This window comes from Dermochelys coriacea, chromosome 5, assembly GCF_009764565.3.
Source record: "Dermochelys coriacea isolate rDerCor1 chromosome 5, rDerCor1.pri.v4, whole genome shotgun sequence".
NCBI classification, from domain to species: domain Eukaryota; kingdom Metazoa; phylum Chordata; order Testudines; family Dermochelyidae; genus Dermochelys; species Dermochelys coriacea.
In genome coordinates this window covers 121,437,739-121,461,589 of record NC_050072.1, presented here as the reverse complement: position 1 = coordinate 121,461,589, position 23,851 = coordinate 121,437,739, and the positions used below count along the sequence as shown (strand labels likewise).

General features: G+C 45.6%; 1 protein-coding gene across 1 annotated transcript in view; it reads right to left on the bottom strand.

Moving 5' to 3' along the window:
• Positions 1 to 9,041: 9,041 nt before the first annotated feature.
• SVEP1 (sushi, von Willebrand factor type A, EGF and pentraxin domain containing 1) overlaps positions 9,042 to 23,851 on the bottom strand; it is a 170,313-nt gene continuing 155,503 nt past the window's right edge. The window contains exons 48-50 of the mRNA XM_038402181.2: positions 19,447 to 19,542; positions 10,644 to 10,737; positions 9,042 to 10,171 (exon numbers count right to left, since the gene is read on the bottom strand). Coding sequence (XP_038258109.2) covers positions 10,141 to 10,171; positions 10,644 to 10,737; positions 19,447 to 19,542 — 221 coding nt within the window. The 3' untranslated portion in view covers positions 9,042 to 10,140. The remainder of the gene's footprint in view (positions 10,172 to 10,643; positions 10,738 to 19,446; positions 19,543 to 23,851) is intronic.

The following is a 23,851-nucleotide window of genomic DNA, read 5'->3' as shown; positions in this document are numbered from 1 at the left end:
GGAGAGGCGTGCTGGAAATGGAGATTGATGTGCCATCATCGCCAGCTTGCCCCTTGATGGGAATGGGGGCCGGGTGATCACCAGTGACTTGTCTCTCCTCTGCGGGGAGGGTTCTGCTGTGAGGCGCATAAGGTCCTGAGCCACCTCGAACGCCTCCGGCATCAAAGGGAGCTGGAGCTGTCTGCCATGATGATCTGGAGAGTGATGAGTACCCCGGGTGGCGGGAGGGGGGGCGGGAGTCAATGAGACCCTGGGAGGTAGAGAAGCTGAGGTGACATGGCCCGAATCAGATCTCTCTGCCGCAGGGTCCTTGGGCTTGGATGGGGGAGAGCGACCCCTCCCTGGCCTTTTCTTTTTCAGGGGACTGAGACCGGTGCCTGACAGAAGACTGTCTATGGGTGGAACCGTGACAGTGCAGTGATTCCTTGGGGTCCTTCCTTGGCACTGGCTCGTGCACCATCGGTACCGGAGCACTGCGCACCGATGAGGAGGTGCTGAGCGTGGGTTCTGCCAACGCTGGGTCAGATTGCGGTTGGAGTGCCGCCTCCATCAGAAGGATCTTCAGCCTTAATTCTGGTCTTTTAAGGTCCTAGGGTGAAACCCTTTGCAGATTCTGCCCTTGTCCGTCTGGTAACTCTCCCCAAGGCACCACAGACAGAAAGAAACTTAAACTTGTCATAAACTTGTCACAGTCCTCACAGACGGGCATACCCTGGAGCCGGGGAAACGTTGTTGGGGAGGGACCCCCAAAAGGAAACTTAAGAACTACTAGAACTATTAACTATTAGCTAACTGACTAACTAACACTAGAAGCTATAAACATGAAGAGTGGACAATGGCCAAAGGCGCTTGCGAAGCAAGAGCAAGAATTTGTTCCCGCTAGCTGTCACTGGCGGTAAGAAGGAACTGAGGCGGTGGCAGGTCAGCAGGGCCCTATAGTGGGCGCCATGAAAGCGCTACTCCAGGGGGCACCCAGGCCGACCCTACGGACGCTGCACACACCTGACTGGAATTGACACGAACAAGTGCTCGAAGAAGAAATTGTGGTTTCGGAAGAGGTTTGTTTCAAAATTTTTTTTTTTTAATTTTATGGGGTTTGTTCCTTTCTATATTACTTTTCCCTTATTTCATGACATGTCAGTAGTAGCAGTGCCTAGTATGTACCACTACTAGAGAAACCTAACTTACACTGTTTAGGGAAACTGCAGTTGCTGACAGGACTGTATCGATGTATATGCAAGCCTGGGGCTAGATTCTCAGCTAGGGTGAATCAGTGGAGCTGCACTAAAGTCACTGGAGCTGTGCTGATTTACACCCACTGAGACTCTGGCCCACAGTATGTATTGATCAAGCACAGGCTCCAAGCTTGGTGCCGTACAAACCAGAAAAAAAAAGTCACTTTGCTGTGCAGTGAACCCTAATTGTGTAACGATCCCAGGGGAACCTTTGTAAAATCTGGGGTTTCAGCAATTGGGGATCCCTCATTACAGAGCCACTCAGCAGAAGGGAATCACCAGGAAACCGCAGTTCTGAGGAACAGCTGTGCTCCAGGGAGTCAAAGCTGAGGTCTCGGCAGGTCTCGGCACTGTGTATAGGAGTTACTCAGACTGAATTGCAACTCCCATTCTAACCTCGCCCCTCATCCCTGCTTTTTAATGGCTTGCAACCTTCTCAGATTCATTTTTGCGGCCGACTCCTTCCACCGGTGGTTTCAACCCAAAGGTGAATTGATCGGGAAAGTCGGAGCCCAGTCAGTTCAGCCATTTTTGACTTACTTTAAAGAAAAGGGAAGAACATTTCCCCTCACCTTTTACAATCAGAAATGGTGGCAAACCCAAGATTGGCCAACGATGCCATACTATAAAAGTAGACGTTAGCAGTAAAGCTAAGAGCAGCCATGCCCTGGAGTAAGGGGGTTTGCAGACACCAGACATGTGGGCACAGAGGTAGTGTGACAGGTAAACGGTAGGGAGATGGCATCCAGCTCTACATCACCTTTGCTCCAGATCCATCTCCCTGCGAGTCGAGTGCCGCAGTCAGATCAGCACGTGGCTGAAGAGCAGCTGGCTAAAACTGAACCCAGGACAGTGTGAGATGATGCTGGCCGGGAGGAAGGAGCCAGTTGAAGAACTCCCCACTTGCATGGCATTACCCTGCCCTGAGGGCCTAAAGCTGAGGGCCTAAAGCTCAAAGTCACATAAAATGCCCTTTCCCACCTACGGCTGTGCCTTACACGATCTGATCTGGCCACAGCCATCCCTATATCCCTGCCCTTCCAGGCTTGTTATGGTAACACTCTGCACCTCTAATCTTCAAAAAGCTCCCCCTGGTCCGGAACAGCAGCTCACTCATTCAGCAGCAGAACCTGCACAAAGCGCATCACCATGCGCTGCACTTTCACCGCTGGTTCACTGTTAGCTATGGGGGCAGATCGGAGTCTTCAGCCCTCATCTTCAAAGCCTGCCCATGAATGGCCCAGGTTACCTGAGGGACCATCCCCGCCCCGTGCCACTGTGACCTCCCACAGCAGCTGTGTTCCACTCTCAGCAGGAGACGGGTGGGAGCAAAAGACAGAGCTTCCTTGGCTCCTGGTGCACCACTGCGGAGCTGGCGTCTGGAGAGGACACAAAATCTAGCTCCTTCCAAATGGATGTGAAACTCACTGCTCTAACCCAGCCACCCCTCAACCCCAGATATGTAGAAACCAGCATCCCCGCCCAATAAACCTCTCAATGGAAGCGGGGAGGAGAGAAGACGTGCGAAAGAGATGACTAGAGAGCATCTCGCTCTCTTGGTCATCTTAATGAACAGGGCAGGTGCTCAGAAACCACCTGGATGGTTGCAGAGAGAGAACCTAGACAGGAAGTGTAGCTAACAGAAGAACATTCATCTCAGTTACCTGCTCTGTAAAGCAGAGATTACAATGCAGAGGTCAGATAGGCGGCTACTGCCCACCAGTCCTTGAGGCTGCTGTGACACAGGCAGCATGACCTGGGTTCTGTTCTCAGCTTGGCCGCAGGTGACTTTGGGCAAGTCATTTCCCAGCTCCCTTGCCTCAGTTTCCCCATCTGTAAAACAAGGACATATGATACTGGCCTTTGCAAAGTGATTTGAGATCCCTGGATGGAAAGTGTTATATAAGACCTGTTATGTTCTTGCAACCACGAGCTACAGACACTTCTACATAGGCAGCAGCCCTGTAAAATCAGAAGTAAAAGTACAGGTAGTATGCAGGAGCTCACACCATCTGCACGATCCTTTCTGCAGATAAGAAGGTGATATAAAATTCTAGGGCTGTTGATTTAGCAGCTCATGCCAATGTTACATTCTCTAAAATCTAAGTGAAAAAAAACCTATATGAAACAGCACTGGATTAAGGCACAGATGCTGTAAATCCATACCTGAAGAATCAGCTGCTGGAGTCATGTGATTACATCCACATCTCAGCTTTCATTTAAAAACAAGTAGGTGTTTATCCCTTGTGTTTGCATGAGGCAAATTAATGGATGGCTCTAAGTCTGCAAACAAGCTGAAACTCTTGCCCTGGGAGGGGTAACCTGCACCCCATGCACCTCGAGGAGTGCTAACTCTCCCCCCCTGGGGGGCCACCTGCAACACTACCTACCTCAGGACTCTGTGTCAGGAGGAGGAGAGTGTTGCAAGTCCAGCCCCTGCGCAGATACATCCCAGCTGCTGGGGCAAGTATGGGGGGTTCCCCTTGCTCCTGGTAGAGGGGAGGAGATGGCCCCCATGCTGCTTCCCCAGCCAGCACCACTCCAAGTGGGGGTGGGGACGCAGATTGCCTGATGGGACATAACACTATGCATGGATTATATGAAAAGCACTATGGGACCCTCCCTCAGGGGTCCTGCTGCTGTTACTTTCCAGGAAGCAGGATCAGGCCCTTTCCTGTAGTAGCACCCCACTGTAAGAACATGAACAAGCAGATCCTAGAGTTCAAGTAGGGAACAGATTCAAGAACAGTGCACTGACCGGGAGGAGAAAGTTGCAATTGCTTTTGACACTCTGCAGTAAAAATTCAAAGGGCAGAAGGGTGAATCTAGGTGGGGCTGGTAACAGAAGGGTCAGGGCAGATGGCTCCTATAGCAGAAGAAAGATGAATAGCCAGATGGGAATGGCAATGTTGTGCATGTGTATGAAAGGGTTAATCGTCATCAACGACACAGTCCTCTAGGCGAAATGCTGACCTTTCACTTTCAGTGGGGGAAATGGTCTCTCTCTGGGTGCTTTGGACAATCCTCCCATTTAGTAATAATACTTCACTCATACGCTCATTTCCATCTGCAGAGCTCAAAACACTTCACAAAAGGAGGTTTGGCTCATTATCCTGGTTTTACAGATGGGGTTGCAAAGAGATGAAGGAACTTGCCCCAATCACCCAGCACTAGAATTCCAGGCTCTAAATAAACAAAGGAGAAAGTGAAATAGATGCTGCAAAAGTGACCATATCCAGGAAGTTTAACAGCCAGGGTTGCCATAAAACCTGCCGCTAACAAGCACGATTGGTCTAAAAACCAGTGGAAAAGGCAAGAAATAAACGGGGAAAGGGATTGTATCTGTGGGTCATACCACAGGGCAGAGTTTGTGTCACAAGGCCATGTGGCTGGGCAGAGTTTGCATCACGATGCCATGCTGCTGGGTGGAGTTTGAGAAAAAAATAGCATAGGGCATAATCCCCTTCCCCCCCCTAAAAAGCAAACTCCAGAGACAAGCAGAAAAAAACAGGCCACAACTGCATGAAAACAGCCGCCCAACACCACCAAACAAGCCAAATAAGCCCCCCAATAAGCTTTCATCAAATCCAGTGCAATTTCTCATGTTACCTGCAATCAGTGGTGTGGTTTGCAAAAAATCGTTTGGCTGACCTGTTCTATACTTCCCTTGCATGGAATAGTGGTAATATTGGTTGTTGGAAATATCTTCGATTCTAGCATATCTTCCACAATTTACTGGGATTTTCAAGAGAGTCTAAAGGAGTTTGGCTCCCAGCTCCCCTTCACTAGGGACCTAGATATCTTTGAAAATCCCCTCAGGGCTCCTCTGAAAACCTTACTCTCAGTGCATAATGCAAGGAGCCCAGATGAGCAGTTTGGGACAAATCCAGCTTAGTCACACATAGCAAAGAGCAGATGTTGACTTTAATAGAGTTGTACTTGTTTACACCAGGCCTGAGTTTGGCCCACTCGCTTTAAATATATCTTCAACCAGAGGAGAGGATTTTAAAAACACTGCTAATTGCACCTGCATCTAAAGCATGAAGTTTGGATGTACTGGATTAGTCCTTCAGAATGATTATTAATTATTAATCCACGTCTCTTAACAACCTGAACTCCTACATCAGGCCATGAAGAGCTGGGAGGAGACACATGAAGCTGTTGTCAGGCATTAATGAAAGAGCGCAAAGTTGTATTTACAGGTACTAAATAGGGTGCAACTTTATTTACAGTGTAAAGTGCATCACACAGAAGTCATTTAATACACACAACAAGCAGTGACATAAATGACAATACAGTATTTGCAAAAAGATTGTTCCTCTGAGACTATATTATTGTAAATAGCAAAATATCATTAACTAGAACAGCCTTTGTGCCTTGCCAGCAGCTCTGCTAATGACATGGTTTTTCCAGACTGGTCTTTGAGTCCTGTCTAACTGTTCATCCATGTGAATTTCCAGTGCTAGAGGCAGGCCATGCGGCTGTGCGGCTCCTCTTAAGCAGTCTCTTATTAACACAAAGTGCCTCCATACACAACACTGTTCTACTCCAAAGAGAGCATCAGAGCAAGACAGAATCAGGGCATCACAAGGAGAGAAAGTGCACACACTATACAGACACAGTAGAAAAGATACAGTTTGATTTTTGTAAAGAGACAAGAACTATATATATATATATGTATGTGTGTGTGTATATAAAAAGATAGCTCAGTTTTCTCCATATACCCACTCCCTCTCCTGTAGTTTCTTGGTGGTGTACTGAAAACAGGTCATATGGAACAGAAAGCCTCCAGTAACACTCTGTGTGGGACAGCTAAGGCCCTTTGTTTTCAGTTTTACCACATTTTTACTGAAAAATTCTTGGGTTTTAAAAAAGAAATTATTCAGTTTTTACTGATTTTCACCCAAATTTTGGACTCTCAAGTCCATGAAAATATGGATTGTGTTAAGCAATTCCAATACATTACATTAGGTAGATGTGTTTATGTTAATAATGTTTGTCTAAGTGTAAACGTTAGGCTGCCTGTTAAAATAAGGTAATGTAGTGGAAGATACACTCATATGCAGATGTGTGTTATTAATGTACAGTTCATGAAATTAACCATAGCATCAAACAGCATTTACTTTTCTCTATTTGTTGCTTTTTTCTCCTATCCTCCCATCCCTCAGTATTTACCCACACAATTGTGAAGTTAATTTGTTGCACTGATTTTTACCAGTTTTTAAATGTTTGTAATAAACACTGCTAAATTCCCAGGACTTTTTAAACAAAATAAAAAGTGAAAATGAAGAGTTTTGCTGATAGCAAAGAGAAAGGCAAATGAAATGCGTATTGATAAATGGTGGTGAGTCATTCCCAAGGACAGTATTTATTGAGAGCATGCGTGTAACTATTTGGTGCAAACCTCTCCCAGACCCAAGTTGCTATATTATTATTTCTTTGGGGGGAATTATAGTTTAGCACAATGTTATCATATTCTGATATTTTAGTAGTAATGATTAAATCAAAACTGTAAAGGAAACTCACTGTAGTGGAGTTGGGTGCCACAGTATAGTCGCCCTGTACTATCTCAGCTTGATAGGAAGAGAAGCTCCTGAACTCTTCTAATTGCTTTTGTTCAATTATAGCATGCTACAATCTGAATGGAAATCTCTATCAATTGGTTGCTGTGGTTGCAGGTTGAAGGCTGGAATTTAATAAGCATTAGAACTGAGATAGAAAAAGAAGAATCCATTTTACAAAATTCCCTCCTTTTCTTCTCCAAGCCATGTTTGTTTGTTTTTTAAATTGGCAGTTGCTACCATTACAGGATCCACTTGTCATTTTTCTCTGCCTCTATAGTTGGCGCCACAATAATCAGATGTTTTCCTTTCACTGGTGCCCACAGCACATACATAATTAACTCTGCCAAACCAACCTAATCTCCTTTTTTGAAAAAGTAACAGATTTTTAGATAAAGGAAATGCAGTGGATCTAATTTACCTAGATTTCAGTAAGGCATTTGATACCGTGCTACATGGGGAATTATTAGTTAAATTGGAGAAGATGGGGATCAATATGAACATCAAAAGGTGGATAAGGAATTGGTTAAAGGGGAGACTGCAACAGGTCCTACTGAAAGGCGAACTGTCAGGCTGGAGGGAGGTTACCAGTGGAGTTCCTCAGGGATCGGTTTTGGGACCAATCTTATTTAATCTTTTTATTACTGACCTTGGCACAAAAAGTGGGAGTGTGCTAATAAAGTTTGCAGACGATACAAAGCTGAGAGGTATTGCCAATTCGGAGAAGGATTGGGATATTGTACAGGAGGATCTGGATGACCTTGTAAACTGGAGTAATAGTAATAGGATGAAATTTAATAGTGAGAAGTGTAAGGTTATGCATTTAGGGATTAATAACAAGAATTTTAGTTATAAGCTGGGGACGCATCAATTAGAAGTAACGGAAGAGGAGAAGGACCTTGGAATATTGGTTGATCATAGGATGACTATGAGCTGCCAATGTGATATGGCTGTGAAAAAAGCTAATGCGGTTTTGGGATGCATCAGGAGAGGCATTTCCAGTAGGGATAAGGAGGCTTTAGTACCATTATACAAGGCACTGGTGAGACCTCACCTAGAATACTGTGTGCAGTTCTGGTTTCCCATGTTTAAAAAGGATGAATTCAAACTGGAGCAGGTACAGAGAAGGGCTACTAGGATGATCTGAGGAATGGAAAACTTGTCTTATGAAAGGAGACTTAAGGAGCTTGGCTTGTTTAGCCTAACTAAAAGAAGGTTGAGGGGAGATATGATTGCTCTCTATAAATATATCAGAAGGATAAATACAGGAGAGGGAGAGGAATTATTTCAGCTCAGCACCAATGTGGACACAAGAACAAATGGGTATAAACTGGCCACCAGGAAGTTTAGACTTAAAATTAGATGAAGGTTTTTAACCATCAGAGGAATGAAGTTTTGGAATAGCCTTCCAAGGGAAGCAGTGGGGGCAAAAGATCTATCTGGTTTTAAGATTCTACTCGATAAGTTTATGGAGGAGATGGTATGATGGGATAATGGGATTTTGGTAAGTAATTGATCTTTAAATATTCAGGGTAAATAGGACTAATCCCCTGAGATGGGATATTAGATGGATGGGATCTGAGTTACCCAGGAAAGAATTTTCTGTAGTATCTGGCTGGTGAATCTTGCCCATATGCTCAGGGTTTAGCTGATTGCCATATTTGGGGTCGGAAAGGAATTTTCCTCCAGGGCAGATTGGAGAGGCCCTGGAGGTTTTTCGCCTTCCTCTGTAGCATGGGGCATGGTTGACTTGAGGGAGCCTTCTCTGCTCCTTGAAGTCTTTAAACCATGATTTAAGGACTTCAATAGCTCAGACATAGGTGAGGTTTTTCATAGGAGTGGGTGGGTCAGATTCTGTGGCCTGCGCTGTGCAGGAGGTCGGACTAGATGATCAGAATGGTCCCTTCTGACCTTAGTATCTATGAATCTATGAATCTATCTATGCAACTCCTCTTTGTTTCTGACTACATTTCCCTGGACGCGTTTATAAGGGATACCTAAACATAAAAGGGAAGGGTGGGGAACCAGAGTGTACACACAGAGTGGTTTAAGAGTAAATAAAGCTCCATGAAATAAATTATTTCCTTCCTCTTCTTTCCTGACATTGATATTAATTTTACTTTATTACGTGAGCATTTTGAACCTAGCAAGCACAGTGTTTGTAGAAAGGCGTGTCAGATACGGTTTCTAAGCCAAATTCTTATACAGTAACTCCTTTCATACATCAGACGTTTGCTCTCTAATGCTAATACCAAACACACTCCATCCCCCAAACATTCCTTCCACCCCCTGCTTTTACTTAGCAATAGGTAAGCATCAGTGTTTTGGATCCGTAGTGTAAAATACTGAGGGTCATTTTTAACAAGGGCACTCAGGTGCATATTTCGTAAGACGCTAATAAGTTCAGCAATAGGGGTGTCTGAGAGCATGCGACAGACTTTATGTATGACTTGGAATAGCTCACTCCTATGCAGATTGTGCACTTTGTAGTTCTTAGTTGGCAAGGTGAATGTGTGTGTATGTGTATGTCTGTGAGAGAGACTATTTTTTCTGGTTCACTGATGGTTCTGCACCCTACAAATATCACCTGTTTCCTTGGATATGGCTACTGGAGTTGTCTGTCTATTTCATTCTGAGCTACACAACATTCTCCCACCTAGTCTATACTTTTGACGATTTCACCAGTAAATCTATGGTAAACCTAACACAAACAGCCTCTCATTAAAACATTTTCAAAGAAAATTAATTCCTTAGGGCAAAAACTACAGGGCTTGATTCTCCTCTTGCACCAGTTTGACACTGGTATAACTCCATTTTAGCAGAGCGTCAGCAGGTTCAGATTGATGTCAGTCAAATTACTCCCAGTTCTCATAGGTGTAAGTGAGATCAGGTGCAAAGTATCATGGAATGTTTCACAGCTCAGTTTAGCCTACAGTAGCTACTGTCTACAGTCTAACTGCTGAATTACAGTAGGGCTTTGGCAACTAGTACCCAGAATTGCAACATCCTGTTTACTCTTGGCTGGCAGCAAAGTGTATTTTAATTAACCAGTTGTATTCAAGGACCAAAATGTACCCAAGCTATTTCCTCACTGGACAGCAGAATTTGTACATTTGTGTGTGTGTAGCAGCATATATTTGTTATACTTTTGTATATGAAAAAATACAGATGGTTTCTTTAAAAATGAAAAAGTATAGGAAAAATATATCACAAAATAAAATACAAAGCAAAAACATTCTCAAGGGGAATAAAAGCACTGGATTTGATTTACAATGCATTAAGTTTCAAGCCCCAGTAGCTACGCTGAAGAAATATTTTCTTAGTATAAAATGCTTCCTCTGCTATTAAAAGGGATAGAATCCAGCCTTCCTTTTCCTGCATTTACAAACAAACAAGACAACATTAGCGTTCTATAATATACAGAATGAATCAGCAGGGTGAGGCATATCAAAATGAAAGCAGAAATGATTACAGCCAGCAGGGCCGTCCCTAGACATTGTGGTGCCCTACTCAGCCCCCACAGGCTTCTGCAGGGAGTGGTGGGGAGTGTCTTTGCCCAAGGTCTATGGGGGGCAGGGCAGGAGCAGGCTTGGGGCGAAACCGCCCCCCAGCACGAGCGGATGGAGCAGAGCGGGTTAGAGCCGGGTCGTTCCACTTCCTGCTGCCCCGTGAGTGCAGGGCACGCCCGAGCCCTGCTGCAGTCCCCGGGGCCATAGCTCAGGGGAAGAGGTGGAGTGGGGGCGGGGCGGGAGCAGGGGCAGCTTTTTATTTAACTTTACCTTCCATTTAATGAGATCGTTAGAGTCAGACACAAACCTGACATGAAAGACAGTTTGCCAGCACTTACCTCGTGCAGTCATGTCCAGTCCATGATGCGGGGCAATGGCACCGATTTGGTCGTATACATTTCCCACCATTTAAGCAGGGAGACTGGCACACAGCTGCATTCAAATACACACATGTATACATATGTACTCCAGTAGGGTTAGAATAGTTTTCATCTGGGAGATTAAGTTTTGAAAATCCATTTAGCCCTGTATGTATCATTCTGTTAGTCACAGAACGAGCCCAGTAAACCCCACCCAGCCATACAGAACCCAATAACCTGGTTTAGACAGCTCTTAGGAGACTAAACTCTTGTGTGCCACAGGCAGAGAACAGGAGGGGCCAAGGTGTTACATTTCCTTTTCTCAAAACCATAACATTAACCCCTCCCCCCCCAACCCCAAAAATGTGTTTGGATATGATTTGCTCTGGAGAGAATAAGCTCAGAAGTGGATCTTTGCTAAGTGTGAAGCCACCCTCTTAGCTATTTTTGCTAGCTGCTGTGATATGCCTAGCAGCAAGAAACAGTCAATGAAATACTTTATGTTGGCTTTAAAACATGCATTACTGCTCCAAGCTCAGGCAAGCAAAGTGGAATGCAAATATAAGCAGTAGGAGGAGTTAACGTAGCACATCAAAGAGATCAATAGGAAAGAAGGCCTCATTTTCAGAGATGAAACATAGAGGTTTGCTCGGAATGGGAGACACAAACAACATCCAGAACTGAGTGTAGAAAAGCAGAAAATCAACATGGTCGGAAGAGGGGAAATACACCCGATGAAAAGGAGAAAGTGATGACGAAAGAGCCACTTAAAAACTAACTTCTGATGAGACAACAGCTTCCTGAAAGAAACTTCACAGCCACGACGAGTGTTTAAGTGAACGACATAGGGCACTTAAAGTCGTGAAGAAACACCAAGCCTATTTGATAGAGTAGTGTCGGGACAGCATGAAGCAGCTGCAGTTACTCTGCTGTGTCAGCCAAATGGACATCAGGCAAACAGAGAGAAAAAGACAAAGCCCCTAGTCTTCCTGTCCACCCCGAGGCCATGAGACGAAGGGCGATACGATTACTAGGGTAGACTAGAAGACACAGTTAATGAGCTTCGTTTAATGGAAGAAGTTATAGCACAGGACAGCTGCAAAATGTGAAGTCTCTTAGGCAAGCGATACAGTCTTGGTGAGGAAAAGCAAACCACAGGGAGCAAGACAGCAGCTGGGACAATACTTAGGCACCAAGAATGCCCACCTATTCAGAAACCGATTAAAAAATGGAGCCACTGAAGACAGAAAGGGAGTGCTTGGCAGGAATTGGCAAAAGCAGCTGGTGTTACTCTACCCCAATCCATTTAAAGGGAGGGATGGGGGTCAATACAGCACCAAAAGTATTTCAGGTGGTCACAGAAACAGACCATTCTCTGCACATTAAATATCATGAATGACATCACGCTGAAAACTACTTAAGATTCTTTAAAAAAATCCATGTAACTGTATTTAATTATCTCTTTATCCACAGCACAGGTACAGTCAGGGCAGCAGTGGTACAAACCTCCCCACACCTGACCTCACATCACCAATGTGCCTCAAAACTCCAACCTTAACAGACCGCTGAAAAGTGAGAGGCGAGTTCCGTATCTCCATAACGAATCTAACGGCCTTTCTGCTGCAAATGCCAATGAGGATGCCAGTTCTGATGATGGACTTTGTGATGGGCAGACCTGTCCACTAGAAATGACATATGGGTTGCGGAACAACCATTAGGTGATAACAATTTTGGGTTATTTCCAATCTGGCATGGATTCAAATGGCTGAAGAGAAATGCTGTGTATCCTGTCTCCAATCTCCTGAGTCATCTAGACATAACAGCAATAATTCCCACTGTGCTTTGTAAAATATCAGAGGGAATGTTACTGCATACTGTCGTACACAAATATCTCTTCAGAAAATGTTACTTTTTTTTTACTCTTAGAGGTGTTGAAAGTTTTTTACTTTAGCATCTTGATTTTCAGAAGAATGCTTAGGCCTGCAGCATATCACACAGCAATTTCCTCATGTTCGATGACCTGCTCTATTTATTAATTAATGGCGAAACACTGACTCTGACTTCCACCAGCATAAATTAGAGTAATGCTACTGCAGTCAGTCCAATTAACTGGTGTAACTATGTGGGGGCAGAATCAGGCCCTATACTGCATTAAACTGTGCCACACTTAAGATTCCATTTAAAATCGTTTATAAAGGGTTAATTCATGATTAATACATCTTTTATTAAAGGGCTAGTTGAGTGTTATCAAGTCCATCAAGTTACTTATAGCCATCTATAACACCTTAAGCTGATGATACTAACATCTACAACACATTCTGCTCATGTCTGCAGTGTGTTCATGACAGCTCTAGTTTATTAAGCTTGGATAAATCATTTGTTAATAGAACATTAATATAAAGTGTGATCAACATGGCTATACAAACTGGGTCTGATTCTCCTTTCACTTACACGATTGGGTAACTCCACTGAAGTCTGTGTAATTATATCTAATTTACACCAGAGGGAGGGGATTGTCAGACTCACAGTTCTTTAAAGTATTTCAAAATTAGCAGTGCAGCTCAGTGAATCCAAGACATAGATTCCCCCCCACCCCTGATCTGTTTGGAGGTTTAAAAATAGGGTCACTATTCTGTCCTTCGGATTGTCTAAACTAGATACTACGGGCTGGGATTCTGGATATTCCTGCATGGGCACAAGTGAGGAGAGAAAGTTCAGGTGACGCTTCCCTCCTCTTGCACACTCGCTCAGGGCAGCCAGGATGGTAGTACGTACGCTCCTTGGATGCCAGCACAGGGGAGAGTGAGCAAGACCTGAGTTGCTGCACTCTAGATGTTCTCCAGAAGGCAAAGCTGGGGATATGGCCTGGTCCCAATACCATCCAAGCACCTCACTAATGGCACAAGCTGAGGGGAGCTCATACTACATCATTTTAAAGAGTGCAGTTGTAGAGGTTTGTGCATATTGCTACTCTGGGAAGGATTCTGACCTGAGCACCTAGCACACTGTTTGCATAATGAATAATAATTCTGTCTGACTCTCTCCTCTGCCTTCCGAAGACAGAATGCCTCTGGCAACTGTTGTGCCGGTGCTGGACCTCTGCAGAGCACCACTCACAATCACAGCCAGAACACTGCTAAACATACCTTGGCCAACATACAGAACATGTAGTTAACACAGCTTACACCAAGAAGTAGGGATGGATGCTCAAGTATTCCAAAGGAATAAATAAACAAGGAGCAATAAGTATTGAAGGTCTGAGCTCTCTACTAATGTATTGTACACAAGGCACAAACTGCATCACTTGAGTTTAGACTGTCTAACTACTAAGACGCCCATCTCTTTTTCCCCTGACTCTTCTCCATGCTGTTACAGTCACCCACAAGTGACTACGGAATACTAAGCCCTGGTCTACACTAGGCGTTGAGGTTGAATTTAGCAGCGTTAAATCGATTTAACCCTGCATCCATCCACATGATGAAGCCCTTTTTTTCAACTTAAAGGGCTCTTAAAATCGATTTCCTTATCCCACCCCCGACAAGGGGATTAGCGCTGAAATCGGTTTTGCTGGGTCGAATTTGGGGTACTGTGGATGCAATTAGACGGTATTGGCCTCCGGGAGCTATCCCAGAGTGTTCCATTGTGACCGCTCTGGACAGCACTCTCAACTCAGATGCACTGACCAGGTAGACAGAAAAAGGCCCGCAAACTTTTGAATTTCAATTTCCTGTTTGGCCAGTGTGGCAAGCTGCAGGTGACCATGCAGAGCTCATCAGCAGATGTGACCATGATGGAGTCCCAGAATCGCAAAAGAGCTCCAGCATGGACCGAATGGGAGGTATGGGATCTGATCGCTGTATGGGGAGAGGAATCCGTGCTATCAGAACTACGTTCCAGTTTTTGAAATGCCAAAACATTTGTGAAAATCTCCCAGGACATGAAGGACAGATGCCATAACAGGGACCCGAAGCAGTGCTGTGTGAAACTTAAGGAGCTGAGGCAAGCCTACTAGAAAACCAGAGAGGCGAACGGCCACTCCGGGTCAGAGCCCCAAACATGCCGTTTTTATGATGAGCTGCATGCTATTTTAGGGGGTTCAGCCACCACTACCCCAGCCGTGTTGTTTGACTCCTTCAACGGAGATGGAGGCAACACGGAAGCAGGTTTTGGGGACGAGGAAGACAATGATGATGAGGTTGTAGATAGCTCACAGCAAAAAAGCGTAGAAACCGGTTTTCCCAACAGCCAGGAACTGTTTCTCACCTTGGATCTGGAGCCAGTACCCCCCGAACCCACCCAAGGCTGCCTCCCAGACCCGCCAGGTGAAGAAGGGACCTTTGGTGAGTGTACCTTTTAAAATACTATACAAGGTTTAAAAGCCAGCATGTTTAATGATTAATTTGCCCTGGCATTCGTGGCTCTCCTGGATATACTCCCAAAGCCTTTGCAAAAGGTTTCTGGGGAGGGCAGCCTTATTCCATCCACCATGGTAGGACACTTTACCCCTCCAGGCCAGTAGCACGTACTCGGGAATCATTGTAGAACAAAGCATTGCAGTGTATGTTTGTTGGCGTTCAAACAACATCCGTTCTTTATCTCTCTGTGTTATCCTCAGGAGAGTGGTATCATTCATGGTCACCTGGTTGAAATAGGGTGCTTTTCTTAAGGGGACATTCAGAGGTGCCCGTTCCTGCTGGGCTGTTTGCCTATGGCTGAACAGAAATGTTCCCCACTGTTAGCCATGCGGTGGGGGGAAGCAAAATGCGACCTTGTAACGAAAGCACATGTGCTATGTATGTAATGTTAACAGCAAGGTTTACCGTGAAAGAGTGTACCCATTGTTCTATAAAATGTGTCTTTTTAAATACCACTGTCCCTTTTTTTTTCTCCACCAGCTGCATGTGTTTCAAGGATCACAGGATCTTCTCCTTCCCAGAGGCTAGCGAAGATTAGAAAGTGAAAAAAACGTACTCACGATGAAATGTTCTCTGAGCTCACGCTGTCCTCCCACACTGACAGAGCACAGATGAATGCATGGAGGCAGACAATGTCAGAGTGCAGGAAAGCACAAAATGACCAGGAGGAGAGGTGGCGGGCTGAAGAGAGGGCTGAACCTGAAAGGTGGCGGCAGCGTGATGAGAGGAGGCAGGATTCAATGCTGCTGGAGGATCAAACTAATATGCTCCAGCGTATGTTTGAGCTGCAGGAAAGGCAGCAGGAGCACAGACCACCACTACAGCCCCTGTGTAACCAACCGCCTTCCTCCCCAAGTTCCATAGCCTCCTCACTCAGATGCCCAAGAATGTGATGGGGGGCCTCTGGCCACCCAGCCACTCCACCCCAGATGATTGGCCAAATAACAGAAGGCTGGCATTCAATAAGTTTTAAAGTTTTAAACTTTTAAAGTGCTGTGTGGCCTTGTCCTTCCCTCCTCCACCACCCCTCCTGGGCTACCCTGGTAATTATCCCCCTATTTGTGTGATGAATTAATAAAGAATGCATGAATGTGAAGCGACAACGACTTTATTGCCTCTGCAAGTGGTGATCGAAGGGAAGTGGGGAGGGTAGTTAGCTTACAGGGAAGCAGAGTGAACCAAGGGGCGGGGGGTTTCATCAAGGAGAAACAAACAGAACTTTCACACCGTAGCCTGGCCAGTCATGAAACTGGTTTTCAAAGCTTCTCTGATGCGCACCGCACCCTCCTCTGCTCTTCTAACCGCCCTGGTGTCTGGCTGTGTGTAACCAGCAGCCAGGCGATTTGCCTCAACCTCCCACCCCACCATAAATGTCTCCCCCTTACTCTCACAGATATTGTGGAGCGCACAGCAAGCAGTAATAACAGTGGGAATATTGGTTTCGCTGAGGTCTAACCGAGTCAGTAAACTGCGCCAGCGTGCTTTTAAACGTCCAAATGCACATTCTACCACCATTCTGCACTTGCTCAGCCTGTAGTTGAACAGCTCCTGACTACTCTCCAGGCTGCCTGTGTAAGGCTTCATGAACCATGGGAGCAAGGGGTAGGCTGGGTCCCCAAGGATAACTATAGGCATTTCAACATTCCCAATGGTTATTTTCTGGTCTGGGAAGAAAGTCCCTTCCTGCAGCTTTTGAAACAGACCAGAGTTCCTGAAGATGCGAGCGTCATGTACCTTTCTCGGCCATCCCACGTTGATGTTGGTGAAACATCCCTTGTGATCCACCAGTGCTTGCAGCACTATTGAAAAGTACCCCTTGCGGTTTATGTACTCTCTGGCTTGGTGCTCCAGTGCCAAAATAGGGATATGGGTTCCGTCTATGGCCCCACCACAGTTAGGGAATCCCACTGCAGCAAAGCCATCCACTCTGACCTGCACATTTTCCAGGGTCACTACCCTTGATATCAGAAGATCTTTGATTGCGTTGGCTACTTGCATCATAGCAGTCCCCACAGTAGATTTTCCCACTCCAAATTGATTCCCGACTGACCGGTAGCTGTCTGGCGTTGCAAGCTTCCACAGGGCTATTGCCACTGGCTTCTCAACTCTGAGGGCTGCTCTCATCTTGGTATTCTTGCGCCTCAGGGCAGGGGAAAGCAAGTCACAAAGTTCCATGAAAGTGCCCTTACGCATGCGAAAGTTTCGCAGCCACTGGGAATCGTCCCAGACCTGCAACACTATGCGGTCCCACCAGTCTGTGCTTGTTTCCTGGGCCCAGAATCGGCGTTCCACCGAATGAGCCTGCCCCATTAGCACTATGATGCTCACATTACCAGGGCATGTGCTTTGAGAGAAGTCTGTGTCCATGTCCTCATCACTCTCGTAACCGTGCTGATGTCGCCTACCTGCCCGGTTTCGCTTTGCCAGGTTCTGGTGCTGCATATACTGCAGGATTATGCGTGTGGTGTTTAATGTGCTCCTAATTGCAAAAGTGATCTGAGCGGGCTCCATGCTTGCCGTGATATGGCATCTGCACAGAAAAAAGGCGCGGAACGATTGTCTGCTGTTGCCCTGATGGAGGGAGGGGCGACTGACGACATGGCTTACCAGGTTGGCTTACAGGGAATTAAAATCAACAAAGGGGGTGGCTTTGCAAGAAACTGAATGGCCTCCTCAAGGATAGAACTCAAAACCTCAAGGATAGAACTCAAAACTGGGTTTAGCAGGCCATTGATTTCACAGAGGGACGAAGGGAGGTAGGGAGGGAGGGAGGAGAAAATGAGTGCAAAACAAATCTGGTCTACTTCTTGTTTTGAGCCACTTCATCTATCTTTATACATCTTGCTGGTAGCAGACTGTGCAGTACGACCGCTAGCCATCGTCACTTCCTGGGTGCTCGGCAGAAGATGGTGCATTATGACTGCTGGCCATCATCTTCTGCTGGCTGCAGATTAAAAGACAGTGCACTGCCGGTAGGACTCAATCGTCATGAGACGAAACAAGGTAAATGACCTGGCTGTGTCTCTCCCATGTTTGCCCAGGTGCCCGGTTAAAAGAGCACCCAGGACTACGTTGACGACGGCTACCAGTCATACTGCACTCTGCTGCCAAAAGGCAATAAACTGCTGCTGTGTAGCAATGCAGTACCACGTCTGCCAGCACCCAGGAGACATACGGTGACGGTTAGCTGAGCGGGCTCCATGCTTGCCGTGGTATGGCGTCTGCACAGGTAACTCACGAAAAAAGGTGCAAAACGATTGTCTGCCCTTGCTTTTACGGAGGGATGGAGGGAACAGGGGCCTGACAATATGTACCCAGAACCACCTGCGACAATATTTTAGCCCCATCAGGCACTGGGATTTCTACCCAGAATTCAAATGGGGGCGGAGACTGCGGGAACTGTGGGATAGCTACCCACAGTGCAAAGCTCTGGAAGTCGACGGTTGCCTCGGTACTGTGGACACAGTCCGCCGACTACATGCACTTAGAGCATTTGTGTGGGGACACACACACTCGACTGTATAAAAACACTTTCTACAAAACTGACTTCTATAAATTCAACCTAATTTCGTAGTGTATACATACCCTAAGTAACATGAAGGTCTTTAAAGGACCGAAACAAAGAGGAGTCCGGTGGCACCTTAAAGACTAACAGATTCATTTGGGCATAAGGTTGGTGGGTAAAAACCCCACTTCTTCAGATGCAAAAATCTGTTAGTCTTTAAGGTGCCACCGGACTCCTCGTTGTTTTTATGGATACAGACTAACATGGCGACCCCTCTGATTTAAAGGACAGGTTCAAATTCTTCTCATAATTATTTGTGCTAGGTACAGTTTTCCTCACAAATGAACACTGGGCAATGGGATAAATCAAAGTGACAAACACAAATGCAAAGGTTGGTGTTCACACAGATGTCTCAGATAAAAGAGATGTGGAACACCTGCAGCCCCACGGAAGTCAGTGTGACCTGTGGATGCTCAGCAACTCTTACGCTCAGACAATAGTTCAGATGCATGCTTTCTGCTGGTTCCTTGCTCGGGTGATATTATAATATTACTTTCCTTGGAAATGGGCAGTGGGAATCCTCTCTTTCATCTGCATGTCCTTAACAGAAAGCTCCCTTGATAATGCTACATAATACTTTATGGGAGCAGGCTGCTTTGCAGACTAATCAAGAATAAGGTTACTCTGAAAATGGCTGGCAGCAGTGGAGATCAAACCCCCCAGGAATATTAAGTAATTTTTTTTTCCTGAGCCAGTCACTGGTTACCATAGAGCCCTGGGTAATGCCTCTATATTGCCTTGCTTGGTGCTGATGACAACAAACTCTGGAAAAGGAAACAAAGGTGAGTAAAAGTAGTTTTACCTGTATGACAGCGTGATCCAGTCCACCCAGTTGGGCAATCACATTGGTACGGGGCCACACAGCGACCTCCGTTCAGACAAGGCAGGATGCATATTGCTAAGAAAAAATAAAGTGAGAGGAAGGACAAAGAAGAAAAACATTAGTACCAGGGAAGGAGAGAGGGAAGTTGAGAAGAGCTGAACAAAACCTTTGTTCCACCAAAAGCTCAGCTCATCTATTGTTTTGTACCCACTATCAGGAGTGTTGCGTGTGGTCTACTTACAAGGAGAATAAAACTCATCCATTGGCAGCAAATCTGCATTTGGCCTAACAGTGGGGAGTAAATAATTTCAGCTTCAAGTACATCAGACCTATACTGGATCTTTCTTACCCTGTCCCTGCTGCAGGTTGCATTTGTGCACTGTGCACGGGAAGCCAAACAGAATCATAGAAATGTAGGACTGGAAGGGACCTCAGGAAGTCATCTAGTCCAGTCCCCGACACTGAGGCAGGACTAAGTATTATCTAGACCATCCCTGACAGGTGTTTGTCTAACCCGGGGGGGGGGCAAACTTTTTGGCCTGAGGGACACATCTCAGTATGGAAATTGTATGGTGGGCCATCTGGGACAGGGGCGCATGGGGGAATGAGGGCTGCGGCTGGGGCTGCAGACTCTGAAGTGGAGCTGGGGATGAGGGGCTTGGGGTGCAGGAGGGTGCTCTGGGCTGGGATCCGAGCCAATGGGTGCTGCAGAGCTGGAGCTTGGGGCGGGGGCAGCATGCGTAAGCCCGACTGCCTCTGCTTCCGGGAACTGCATGGAGTGAAGCAAGGCAAGCCCCGATCCCGCTCCCCGGTTGAAGCACCGGAGCGGGGAAAGCTCCTAACCCCACTCCCTGGCAGGAGTTTGAGAGCTGGATTAAAAGGTCCAACGGGTCGGATGCAGCCCGCAGGCAGTAGTTTGCCAACACCTGGTCTAACCCGTTCTTAAAAACCTCCAGTGATGGGGATTCCACAACCTCCCTAGGCAAGTTATTCCAGTGCTGAACTGCCCTTACTGTTAGGAAGTTTTCCCTAATGCCTAACCTAAATCTCCCTTGTTGTAATTTAAGCCCCTTGCTTCTTATCCTGTCCTCAGTTGATAAGCTGAACAATTTATCACGCTTCTCTTTATGTACCTTTTACATACTTGTAGACTATTATGTACAAGGAGAAGTGAGGAGAAGATGAGAGTGGAGGAGGAAGAGTAAAGGAGAAGGAAAAAACCTGAAGTAACAATGGATAGATTAAAACAACAGATAGAGAGTGCTTTATAGAAAAACCTTTTGGTGATCAAGAGACACTGTATCTACACCTACATACCACGGTGAAAAGAAATAGATGATCAATCTATTATTGATCATCTATCCATTATCTTCTGAATGGTAGGCTGGTAGAAAGATACTGTCTGACATTATATCTATATACATACATCTACATCTATATGCAAGAGAAATTGCGGAAAATAATATGTACTTGTAACTATATACATATTAATAAAATATCCACAATACAAACTCCAAACCATAAAACAACAAAGTAACCTGAAACCCCCAGTTTGGTTCAAGGGGAGTATACTCTGACAGCTGCCAGTGTGGTTTAAATCTCAGTTTGTTTGCTAATATCATGAGAGTAATATGAATGTTAGCAGAAGCAATTCAGGATGATGACTTTTAGGCCACACCTGTTTAATGTGTTTGTTGCAGTTGTTCAAATAAGACACAGCAGCGAGCTGTATTTTGATGACAAATAGTCTGAATCCTTGGAGTGTGCATTAAAAACCGGACTGGATTCCCTGCACCACTACTGTAAGCAAGTCTGCCGCAGTTGTGCCAACTTTTACTCACACCACCAAGCACTTACGCACATGAGTAATTCCGTTACAGTCCTCAAACGAGTGCTCACCAACGGGGTAAAGACTATAATGAGGCCCCAAATAAAGTCCGGCTCTACAGACCCCTTGAGTAGGAGAGCTCTGCAAAATGTCCCTAACTGTGTCCTAACTGGGTGAAGATTGGAACTCAGCAAATGCTGGTCAGAGATTTTATGAAAAGAAAGATTTAAGGCACATTTTCAGAGATTCAGCAGGCGATGCATGTTTATGGGCACTGGAGGGGAAAGCTGATGGCAGAAGAACACGAGGCAGCAAAAGAAGATCTTGGATGGATGATGTGGATCAAAAGGACTAGTCAGACTCAAAGAGATTAGCAGAAGATTGTAGAGAATGGACTACCATGCTTGCAAACCTCCACTAATGGAGATGCCACAAGAGAAGAAGAACTGGGTGAAAGCCGGTGAGCTTGGCTGCTGTAAAGCTTCTCAGTTGGTGCGGACGACAAACCCAGTGAAACTCTGTGGTGGGCACTTAATCGTAACACATTGAAATTAATAGGTCAAATTCAGTTCTTCAGCTTTGGTGGCATTCTCAGCTGGGTGTCATCCCTGAAGAGGGAGCCACGTGCCCTCTCTTGGGGCTGAAAGGTCTGATCCCGTGTCCTTTACTGCACAGCAGAGGCAAAGCCGAAAATAGGCATGAGAAGGAATGGGACTTCCATGCTGCCACTGGAGTACTCTTTTGTTTATACGGTTAAATTAGGGTCCCTCCACATTTCTCAGGGCAGCAGAGCTAGTCTCAGGAGGCAGGGCCAGTCACGCTATAAGCTTCTTCCGCCCCTTGAGTCAAATGTACCATGAAATATTAGGTGAGTGAATCCTGTCATAGTTTTGTAACCTGAGCTGAAGCCTAACCGTGAGAGGTGGCTCAGCACTGACATCTGCTGCTGAAGCCGAGGGGAGGTGCAGGTACTCAGCACCGATCAAGATTAGGCCCTTATGTATTAATTACTGACTCTCTTTATATGGGAAACAATGCCACAAAATGAGGTAAGACCGTTTAAAACCCATTGTATATGGCTCCCCATTCAGTTACTGTTTTTGTATAAACAAGAGAGAGGGCGCATGTATGTGTAGGAACTCTAATCTAACTAGTCAGCTGTCCGTTCCTTTTGTATACAGGGAGACCGGCTATGAATTGGGATGGCAGATCAAAATGACCAGGAGCCTAACATTAGTCTTCCAAAGCCGAGGACTAAGCTAAGCATCGTTGTTACCAGGAAGGTAAGGAAATCAGTTCTGACGTTTCATCCATTTTGCAAGGTACTGGGCACACTCACCTCACCCTGAACCTCTGGAGTAGAGGATGTGTGTGTGTGTGTGTGTGTGTGTGTGAAGGAAGGGACACAGAGACTGCAAAAGAGAGACTATGTTACGTATGAAGGCACTATTCAGCTGGAGTTTATAACACCGAAGACCAAACCGTTTGTTTGCCAAATTTCTTCTCCTCACTTTCATGTAGCCAATTTGGTGGTGCACAGCCCAGGCAGAGACTTAACAGCAGCAGCTGCAGGAAGTAAGTGGATTTCATAGGATTGTTTTTAAACATGGTGTACAGGCCATGACAAACAATATTCATACTTTAATCAGATTCACCTCTGTTAACTGTAAAGGGATCTGCCATTCTTTTCCATGGGTCTCCACTTATATGCAACACTTCTAAGTACAGTGACAATGTAATAACTAGAGATGGTCTCAAGCAGCAGCACTCAGATTGGGATTTCAAACCCTGATGTCTGAGGGCGTTTGCCCTGGTTCAGGCTCATCTCTGAATACTAACTATAGATGGAAATATTTGCCTTTCTATCTATCCAGATATCTATGTATTCATGGGCTCCAGAACTGTGTTTTTATCCTCAAAACACCCTTGTGAGGTTAGGCTGTGCTATTATCCCCATTTTACAGATGGGATACTGAGGCACAGAAAGACTAAGGCCCAGATCCACAAAGGTATTAGGCTTCTAACTTCTACTGATTTTAATGGAAGTTAGGACCCTAAATACCTTTGTGGATGTGGGCCTAAATGACTTTCCCAAGGTCACACAGGGCGTGTGTGGCAGATCCAAGATTCGAACCCAGCCCCTTACTCACAAAATGATCCTTTGTACCTATAGGGGAAATCCGGTACCAGCTCCCTTGGGCGCAGGGCATGGCAGGCTGCAGAAAGTCAGGACGCAGGTGTGAGTGGCGAAGATGCCAGAGAGTCATCGCTGTATTATCTGACTACTAACATCTAACTATGCAAACTTCTTGATACATTTTGTAAGTATATTAGTAAATAAAGATGTGCACACAATCCAAACATAAATCTCAGTCTTTTACTGCTGTAACTCTAGCTCTTCCCACAACACACCTACTACTCCTGGGGGTTTACTGCTATCCCATACTGAGTCATGTTGAAATTAGCCTGTAAACCTCCTGGGGCAGTGATCTGTCTGTTTTATGTGTCTGTATAGCACCACGCACACGCTATGACCCTGTATAAATAATAATTACA